The sequence below is a fragment of the Orycteropus afer genome, unplaced genomic scaffold, assembly GCF_000298275.1.
Source record: "Orycteropus afer afer isolate SDZICR_OR568_19922 unplaced genomic scaffold, OryAfe1.0 scaffold00036, whole genome shotgun sequence".
Classification (NCBI taxonomy): domain Eukaryota; kingdom Metazoa; phylum Chordata; class Mammalia; order Tubulidentata; family Orycteropodidae; genus Orycteropus; species Orycteropus afer.
Genome location: NW_006921623.1, coordinates 2,078,751 through 2,088,620, shown reverse-complemented (window position 1 = coordinate 2,088,620; position 9,870 = coordinate 2,078,751). Strand labels below are relative to the sequence as shown.

The window sequence follows — 9,870 nt, the reverse complement described above, 5'->3', positions numbered from 1 at the left end:
AGGCAGTCACTTCTGGATGGTCACGTTACAAAGGGTTTTGCCCTGGCCCTCCAGACAGACCTGTGAATATAAAGATGAAGGGAGATCTGATGTGAAAGCCCCATGACTTGGCAGCAAAGGGGGCACCAGAGCAAATTAAGGATCGATTTCTCCCATCAAAGCCTGGAAATCAAGAGTCACGGCTTTACGGTCCTGGGCTGAGCACCAAGCTGGAAAAGTAAGAGGACCAGACTGCATCTGCTGGGGGTCCGGGCTGTCTGCTCCGCACCGACTCACCTTTAGGCCGCAGGCCTCCGGCCACGCACCTCACAAGCCCCGCGACTGCGGGGCCGCGTCTTCCAAGAGTCACGAGCGCTGAAGAGCAGGAGCTACGCCTCCAGCTCCGTCTCTGGCCCTCTGCGCCAAGGCGGCGGCTTCAGAGCGACCCCAAAACAGGGCCGCGCGGACTAAGAACCATGTTCTAACAGCCCCGGGCCTCTCAAGGACGGTCTGGCTGTCCCTCCTCACCGTGGATAAGACCGGAACTAGGGCCTACACGCCCTGCGGCTCCAGAGGCGGGAAGCGGGGGAGGGGTGGGAGGCTGGCAAGGCGCGGGGGCGAAGGGGCCTGAGCGGCGGCAGGAATGAAAGCAAAGTGCCGGGGTCCGCCAGTCTTGGGGCCAAAAGTGGCTCAGCTCTTTCCGTGAGGGCTGTGGTGGCCCTTAAAAGGGCCTTTGTGGTGGCATGGGGAGGGCCGGTACGTCCCGCTACGGCGCGGGCGCCCCTCAGTACTCCTGAGAGGCCTGTGTGCTCTTCTTGCCGCCGGCAGGCGCCTTAGGCCCCACGGTGGCGCTGGTCTTCTTGGGCAGCAGCACGGCCTGGATGTTGGGCAGGACGCCTCCCTGGGCGATCGTCACGCCGCCCAGCAGCTTGTTGAGCTCTTCGTCGTTACGGATGGCGAGCTGCAGGTGGCGAGGGATGATCCGAGTCTTCTTGTTGTCGCGGGCCGCGTTGCCCGCCAGCTCCAAGATCTCGGCAGTCAGGTACTCGAGCACCGCCGCCAGGTACACAGGCGCGCCGGCGCCAACCCGCTCCGCGTAGTGGCCCTTCCGCAGCAGCCTGTGCACCCGGCCCACTGGAAACTGGAGGCCCGCCCGCGAAGAGCGTGACTTGGCCTTGGCGCGGGCCTTGCCGCCGGTTTTGCCTCGCCCAGACATGCTGCTCGAGGTAGTGGATCGTTGAAGAACGGCGCCCCAGTAGACCACTTAACAGCTCTCCGCCGCAGTTAACTGCTACCGCGCGCGCTGAGTGGCCGCCTTTATAACCCCCAGGGACACCCTCCCCCTTGCGCCCTCCTGATTGGCCCGCTTCTCTAATACCCGCCTCCGGTTGGTTGCTGTTCACCCTTCGGTGACGTGCCTTAGTAGTGGAGAGCGCCACCTTATTGGTCGAATTTGAAAACCCCGGGTAAAAAGGCGAGAAGGGGTGGCTCGCAGACGTCCAACCCCCTCGTCATGTAGCCAATGCACTTGAAGCGCGCGAGATTTAAATGCTAAGGCCGGCGACCAGAACCGGAAGACAAAGAAGGTGGAGTTTAAAGCTGCTTAGAGCTTCTGGGAAATCTGGGCTGGCCTAGAACTTTTAAAGGAAAGGAGTCAGGACTATCTGTTTCCCCTCCATGATCTGAGCACTCCCCATTCCCTCCTATCTGGCAAAGGGAGAGTGAAAAAAGGGAAGAAATGAGATCCCTGAAAGTTTGACCCCATGCTAGAAAACAGGTAACTCCAATCTTATGACCCTCAATGACACCTGAAGTATTAGGACCTCAGTATTTATTCAACATGTTCTTTTGGGTCTCAGTTCTTCTGTTCATTTCTTGGTAGAAAGGACCTGGAATACTGAAAGAAAAAAGATGGGACAAAGAGATAGGCATCCTATTAAGGAGATGCCCCCACCAAAACTTCCCTCCCATATAAGAAATATACCTATAGAACAACAAAAAGACATCATTTTATTGTAACCACTGGGAACACCTGGCCCCCCAAGTCTGCTCTTACTAATCAGAATACTTAATTTATAATCAAATGTCGAGTCACCTTTGGCGCTGTGTCCCTATCCCCAGTGCAGGTTCTATCTCAAGGCCCAGCATATTCTTTGGGAGTCATTACATAAAAGCTGCCATATCCCACCTCAAAAGGCTGCAAAAACAGGAAGGAGGAGAGTGACAAGCTGAAGAAAGCCATAGGCAAATATCAGTCAGTAGTCATTAAAGGGCAAGAATGGCCCAACATGTCAATGGTCACAGGGGAAGGAAAATGCTGAGAACAAATATGGAGGAGAATGAAAGGTGTAAGAGGCCTGGGGCTAGGAGGCAGCCTTGGTCCAGAAAGAGCTCATCCTGAGTCAGAAGCCCTGGAGACTGCAGGTACAGGGCCAGCATCAGGGGACTCAGACATCATAGAAGAGTCGGACAAGCTGATACCGAATGGAAAAGGTGACGACACTGCCCAGAATCTGCAAGGAGAAATGGACTGGAGTAAGAACCACAGAGAAAGTGAGTTAAGATGTAGACCCCATCCCCAAACTCACCTGTAGTAGCAACAGAAGCAACGTGAGATTTCTCTCATGTATGGGCCCAAAGACTTTGAGCAGCAAATTGATAAGAGTCATGTTGTTACACTCGGTGAAGGGACCGTCTTCACTCTCACTCTGGTGCACTGTCACTAGCCGGAGGCTCTCTGCCACCTGGAGGGGCCAGAGGTGGAGGGAAGCTCAGATAATACTTGTGCTTCAGGAATGATAATGTCCTAATGATTCCAAATTCCCCTTGATCCTAGGATCCCCACACCCCAATTTTAGGATGGTTGTCTAGGACCTTACCTCCTTGTTACCCTGTTACCTTTAGAATAAAGGTGCCCAAAACAGAGAGGCTGTTGGTCTTGAACTTGGAATAGCTCATCTCCAATTTGCCTGTCTTGGTATTGAGTCTGCAGGTGGAAGAGAGCTTTATGTGACTGGCCAACTTCTCAAAGAGCTCTCCTCCTTGTGATTAACAGGAAGAGCCCTGAACGTGCAGTCAAATAATGTGAGATCTATTTCTGACTCCACTGCTTACTGTGCTGCTATGAGCATTAAATGAAAATTTTAAAGTAAATCTCCTTTGTAAATTATATAAAGGGATATCCACATGGAGAGTTAGCCCTTCTTTGGCCCCACTCCTTTTGCACAGCATTTGTGTAAGGACAGCTTCAGACATCCCAAGTGAAAAGGCTATGATGTTCCTTCCAAGCTTCAATGCCTATTCTTTCCTTCCTGGATAGCCAAAGTGGTTACCTTGGAATACGGTGGCGAGGGCAGGGAATGATATGCAGGAGCTGAGGCAGTGAGTAGAGGAAGTTGAACACCTGGGGCATGAAGAAGAGTAGCATGGTCTTGCTGAAGTGTCCCAAGATGCCTACCACAGCAAAGGTCATGCCAGCAAAGTAACAGAAGGTATCGCCCACAAACACCCGTGATGGATACCTGTGGTGGGGGAAAGGATCTGAGCCAGCGACAAGAGGCATTACCAACCTTTTTTTCTCTCACCTCACACCCTGGGCTCTAGGCTAGCCCAGTTCTGAGTCTAGAGGAGATTCTGGTTCTCCCAGCAACTCTGCAGGACCCAAAGCTCTGAATTTATCTATTCTTAGGAGCTCTGATGGCACAGTGCCTAAGGCATTTGAGTGCTAACCAGAAGGTCAGGGATTCAAAGCCACCAGTCACTCCACAGAAGAAAGACAGGGCAATCTACTTCTGTAAAGATATACCACCTTGGAAATCCAATGGGGGTCGCTATGAGTTGGAACTGACTCAATGCGGTGGGTTTGTTTTTTTTGGTTAGGGACTCCACAGCACTTGCTCCCAACTACTGCTGGATAGACAGCAATTTAAGAATACCACCAATTGAGGACCCAGAAAATACTAAACACAAGTATGCACAGATTTAGCCTCTCCATCAGGAGGTGGAGTCATGAATAGGTCCATACTTGTCACAAGTACATGACCAATAGTTGTTCCCTTGATCCTCAGGTATACTACTTACCAATTATGGTAGAGCAGTCCCAGGGTGGTGAAAAAAAAGGGTATCATGAAGTAGAGGGAAAAGACATGATCATCCCGATATTCACCTTTGGAGCAAGAAAAAGGAAGAAAGTGAAAGTTAAGTAGCCACTTCCCCTGTATACTTAAGTCCTATTTTTGTCTGCTTTTAAATTCTATCCCAAACTACTTTAGGATAGATACTTTGGTATCAACTACCTTTCCCATATCACTTTCTAGAACTCACTATCCCTCTACATCACTCAGGCAATTTTTGCTGTCCCACCTCTTTCATGAAGCCTTCCTAGTCACTGTCTTAAATTTGGTTTAGGCCATTCAAACCTAGGTTTGAATACCAACATTTACCACCTAGCTATTTAACCTTTGATCATGACACACTTCTCTTCCCTAAGCCTCAGTTTTCTCATATGTAAAACAGTATTGATGAGAATGCTGGCCACATGGAGCTATTATGAGGTTTAAGTGAGATAATGTTTGAAAAGTGCTTGGCTTCAGTAAGCACTTGCTGATACCCATCAATCACACACAAACAGAATCACCTAGAATCACAGTTGGGTTCATTGTTGCAACAAGGGAGACTGTGGAAACCATATACCATGGGGAACCATGGAACATTTCAGTAGGAAAGGTTTATTATAGGATTTTTTTTAATATTGTATTTTTGGCAAAAACTTACACAGCAAATTAGGTTCTCATTTAACAATTACTACACAAATTGTTTGGTAACACTGGTTACATTTTTCACAATATGTAACATTCTTAATTCTATTCTGGATGTTTTGCTTACAGTAATCTGGTTTCCCTGTTCGCTTATCCCTCCATCTTTGCTTTAGAGCAATAGTTTACAGTTTGGTCTCATACAGCTGATTTTATAAAGGTACACAGTACTAACTGGTAATTTTCTCTATTTTATTAGCCAATCTGTTATTTAGCTAAAAGGTGACCTCGGGGGGGAGTTTCAGTTCAAGGTTTATGGAATATCTCAAGGCAAGAGTCTCAGGGAGTCCTAGTCACAAGTAGTCCAGTAAGTCTGGACACTTTAAGAATTTTGAGTTCTAGTCTTCATTTTTCTTCCCTTCTATCAGGATCCATCTAGTTCTTCTGGGTCAGGCTGTGGTTCAATAGATTATGAGTGTCGTATAAACTACTTTCTACTCTGAATATAGGATTTGTTTTGAGTAATTTTGAAGAGGATGCTCTGGACAGGGTGCTATCGAAAGTGGGAATAATTCTATGATTGAACCTCTTCATAATTTTTATCTAAGAGGTGAGAAGAACTGAACTGTTACTGGAAAGATGCAACAGTCACTTCTATCAGCCAGGATATTTGGTCATTTTTGTGGTTTGCTCAGATATAATTATGGAGGCATCTGTTTGTGTGTGTGTGTGTGTGTATTGCTCTGTCATGGTCACAGAGTGACCCTGTCTGATGTTGGATTTCTATGAAATTATTTATGTTCAATAGGAGAGTTATCATGGTCTAGCTATTAGTGCCAATTTAGCTATAGATGCCAGGGGTGTTATTTTTCTTTCTCATATAAATGCTAGTTATTCTTTTCAAACTAAATAGTTTCTTATCTTCTATAATGGCTAACATATTGCTTCTTTCTGAATCCCTCAAAGCCATATAACACTGACTTCTCTCTCTCCCTACTCCCAATCCTACTTACCATCCAGCTCCACCAGGTTGAAGACAATGATAGACGCAGATATGACTAGTGACTGGCCAGCCTCTAGCCCATTAATTCCTGCTAGGATATTGATGGCATTGGTACAGAACACTGCCAGCAGCCCCATGTAGACATAGTACAAGATCCCTGGGGGAGAAAAGATAATATAGAAAAAGGATTTAGGATATTCTTCTGAGAGAAATGATGAAGAGAGGCCAGGATGAAGGCTAAATAGAAAGGATCTGAGAAGACACTGGAACAGAACAGGGACACTTGGAGAATAAAGTAGGGGCCATAGGGACAGTAGTGGCAGGGCTACTCACCCAAGTCCAGGTGCAGTCCAAGAACTGGACGGAAGGGCTTGGGTACCACAATGGTGGTGTTGCCAAAGTTGGTGAAATAGACCATGAGGAGTGGAAGTGAGGCAGCTGTAGGCAACAGCAGCTTATGGCGCCAGCGTAGATTCAGTACATCATCCGCAAAGCCCAGGAAGATCATGCAGCAGATGGCAAGGAGGGCACCTATCAGGGCCACAAACTGGGGGAGGCTCGGGCTTGTCCTGACTCAAGCCTACTCCCATTCCACCTCTCCTTTCAAGAATTCCTGGCTTCTCAGTTCCTCAGCCCCTCCCTGAAAGCCCAAATATTCCAACACTCTCAGGTACCTCCCAGGCCCCAGCCACAGACAACCGCCCCCACTAACCCACTTACTTCATGGTGGGGAAAGGTCTTACACTGCTCCTCCACAAAGCAATTCAGGAAAGGGAAAGGGATGAAGCAGAAGAGGATGATAAGGAAAACAGCACCGCTGATGACTCCCTGAGATTCTGGGCTGTGGCCCAGCAGCAAGAGGGGGGGAGGTGCGGGGGGGGGGGGGAAAGGGGTGTGGTCACTCACTAGCGTAGGCTTTATAGTGACCAAATTGTCTTCTTCCCACATCTTTTTTGGGAGTGGAAAGCACCACTGCTGGAGTCCCTGATATACCCAGGGTCCCCCACCCACTTCCCCAATGCTAATCAGTTCTGTCCTTCACCTCCCAGAGTTCCGGGTAGTCTGGGTCCTCCTTGGTTCCCACCCGTTCCCTGTCCACCTCTTCCCCAGCCCTGTCCCCTGCCCAGGACCCGTGTACCGCCCCTCACATCTGCTGCCGGCTGGCTTTGTTGAGGTCCAGGCCAGAGAGGCGAGCGGCGATGAAGTGGCCACGGAAGGCTGGAATGAGGGTGAGCGTGGCCACGAATCCCAGCAGCGAGCCGATTAAGTTCACCAGCAGCGGCAGCGGCAACTCCGGGAAGGCCCACATGGTGATGCTCCAGGGCCCTCCGCCGCCGCCTCCTCAGCTAATAGGCAAGCAGGACACAAGCCCGAGGCTCCAGCAGTAAGGAGTGACCTCTTCCCACAGACCGGATCTTTCCACAGCAGCCTGAGCAAAACCCTACGACTCTGAATTGAGCTGTCCGCGGGACTCCCGCGAGCCTCTCTATAAAGTAACCTTGGGTCTTCCTTGCTTCATCTGACTAGCCGCTGTTTCCGCCCGGGTCTTATTTGCAGAGCAACTATCGCTTGGTAAGGCTGTGACAGCCATTTTTAATATGGGCAAAAGAGTGAGGGCAGAGTTATGCCGTAAACGACACCTTTCGTTTGAGAGTTGAGTCAGCACAAAACTATTGGACATGCAATTTTAAAGAGACAAACACAAGCGCATACTTTCCTAACATCATTTTAAAAATGTGCAGCCTACAGGGGAAAAACTTCTTGCCCAGTTCCAAGATGAACGCCTCCTTGTACCACGTGTCTAACACAGCTTTCCAGCTCGGACCACGTCAGTTTTAGCTCCTTGGACCTTATTCAGTCAAGTTTAAAGGACCAGTACGCCTTGCTTAATCTGGACTGCCTCGGGAGACAGGAAGATAACTACTGGAAGGGGGTGACCAGGCAGGAGAGACGATGAAGTGGAGCACCTCCTGCTACTTGTAGAAACCTGAAGCTACAGTAAACGCCCCACAGTTCTTGGAAACGCTGGTCCAGTTAGGAAGGATGATGTAAATTCTAAAGGGTAGACACTTGAAAAGCCCCTCCCACTCCTTGTAGTTCTTGCCCTTGATCCAAGTACTCACCATCCCATCCACATTCTGCCCCCGCAGTAGTAGTTGGTTGCCGGGCAACCCAGCGGGTCACTTCGCCACTGAAGAAGCTGGGAGTGCCCTCAGGTGTCGGTTTTAACCGGGTACTTGATGTTCCTTGGTCCTGAATCACTGCCTCGTGCCAAGCACCCACACCGATGTGTAGGCTGAGGCGTTCTAAAGAGCTAAGGAGTCGGCAGAACTAGCCTGGTTTCTTGTGAGCCTGAGGGACTCCCAGTTAGGTTTCTTATCCTTGGTTGTTGTGCCATTTGCTTGACACCTGTTTTCTTACGGTGAGCTCTGGTGGTGTAGTGCCTAAGGCATTTGACTGCTAACCATGAAGGTTGGCAGTTCAAACCCACTAGCCACTCCGTGGAAGGAAGACCGGGCACGCTACTTTCATAAAGATTTCCAGTCAGAAACCCAAAGGGAGTTGCTATGAGTTGGAATTGATTCAATAGCAGTGAGTTTGGTTTGGTTTGAGGTTGTTTTCCTACAAGTAACCATTCACCAGCATCTTCATTTCCTTTCATTCAACCATAGACTGTTAGGTGGCAAATTAGTTATATTCCTTAGAGAGGAAATCACCAGAGATTTAGGGAGAGGACTCAGATATCTTGGCATCTTATCCATTCTTCTGAGTCTTCAGGAGTCAGGGTTGAGCTGACTTTGCATAGGACAAAGATAGTCCCCTCTTTTAAAGCCCAGTGTGAAATGTCCCTTCTATTTGAAAGCCATTCTAACTTAAATATATACAACATAATAATACAATAATATTTAACAATAAATAACTAGTTGATTTATTTACTAGCTGGACTATATGAAGAAGAACATGACATCAAGATTGGAGGAAGACTCATTAACAACCTGCAATACACAGATGACACAACTTTGCTTGCTGAAAGTGAGGATGACTTGAAGCACCTACTGATGAAGATTAAAGACTACAGTCTGCAGAATGGATTACACCTCAATATAAAGAAAACAAAAATCCCTACAACTGGACCAATAAGCAGCATCACAATAAATGGAGAAAAGATTGAAGTTGTCAAAGACTTCATATTACAGAATTCTACAATCAACACCAATGGAAGCAGCAGCTAACACATCAGATGATGTATCGCACTGGGCAAATCTGCTGCAAAAGACCTCTTTCAAGTGATGAAGAGCAAAGATGTCTTCTTGAAAACTAAGGTGCGCCTAACCTGAGCCATGATATTTTCAGTTGCCTCATATGCATGTAAGAGCTGGACAATCAATAGGGAAGACCAAAGAAGAGTTGATGCTTTTGAGTTGTGGTGTTGGCAAAGAATGCTGAAGGTACTGTGGACTGTTAAAAGAACTAACAAATCTGTCCTGGAAGAAATGCAGCCAGAATGCTCCTTGGAAGCAAGAATGGCCAGACTTCATCTCCCCTACTTTGGTCATGTTGTTAGAAGGGACCATTCTCTGGAGAAGGATCTCATACTTGGTAATGTAGAGGGTCGACGAAAAAGGGGAAGGTCCTAAACAAGATGGATTGACACAGTGGCTGTAATGATGGGCTCAGGTGTAGCAGGGATCATAAGGCTAGCACAGAACTGGGCAGTGTTTCCTTCTGCTGTGCATAGGGTCGCTATGAGTCAGATACGAATTGATGGCACCTAACAACAACTAGTTTATTATGTAATATATAAACATATACATTATTTTATAAATAAAGAAAAATATAATAAGAATATATATAAGGAGCCCTGGTGGCACAATTGTTAAGATCTGGTGATCTGCTTCCATAAAAATTACAGCCAAGAACACCCTATGGGGCAGTTTTACTCTGCCACATGGGGTCGCTATGAGTCTGAATCAACTGGACAGCACTCAACAACAACCATCTTTTGTTTACATGGAGTCACTGGGTGGTGCAAATGGTTGAAGTGCTTGGCTGCTAACCAAAAGATTGGCAGTTTGAGTCTACCCAGAGATGCCTCAGAAGAAGGGCCTGGAGACCTACTTCCAAAAAATCAGC

General features: G+C 47.9%; 2 protein-coding genes across 2 annotated transcripts; both read right to left on the bottom strand.

Moving 5' to 3' along the window:
* Window positions 1-763: 763 nt before the first annotated feature.
* On the bottom strand, window positions 764-1,195 carry LOC103193282 (histone H2AX). The gene has a single exon (XM_007936442.1). It carries the CDS (start codon window positions 1,193-1,195, stop codon window positions 764-766), a length of 432 nt encoding a protein of 143 aa, XP_007934633.1.
* A 1,231-nt stretch (window positions 1,196-2,426) lies between these two features.
* On the bottom strand, window positions 2,427-7,045 carry DPAGT1 (dolichyl-phosphate N-acetylglucosaminephosphotransferase 1). The gene is made up of 9 exons (XM_007936441.2): window positions 6,885-7,045; window positions 6,457-6,577; window positions 6,070-6,283; window positions 5,747-5,893; window positions 4,060-4,144; window positions 3,312-3,500; window positions 2,878-2,965; window positions 2,568-2,723; window positions 2,427-2,492 (listed from the first exon to the last, which is right to left on the bottom strand). Exons 1-9 carry the CDS (start codon window positions 7,043-7,045, stop codon window positions 2,427-2,429), a joined length of 1,227 nt encoding a protein of 408 aa, XP_007934632.1.
* Window positions 7,046-9,870: the final 2,825 nt, after the last annotated feature.

Bases quoted from the DNA above. Each gene is read 5' to 3' on its own strand.
- LOC103193282 (XM_007936442.1), bottom strand. From the start codon at position 1,195: ATGTCTGGGCGAGGCAAAACCGGCGGCAAGGCCCGCGCCAAGGCCAAG.
- DPAGT1 (XM_007936441.2), bottom strand. From the start codon at position 7,045: ATGTGGGCCTTCCCGGAGTTGCCGCTGCCGCTGCTGGTGAACTTAATC. The intron at 4,145-5,746 runs GTAAGTAGGATT...CTTGCTCCAAAG, and splicing joins CAACCTGGTGGAGCTGGATG to GTGAATATCGGGATGATCAT. The intron at 2,724-2,877 runs GTAACAGGGTAA...TGGCCCCTCCAG, and splicing joins TGGGCACCTTTATTCTAAAG to GTGGCAGAGAGCCTCCGGCT.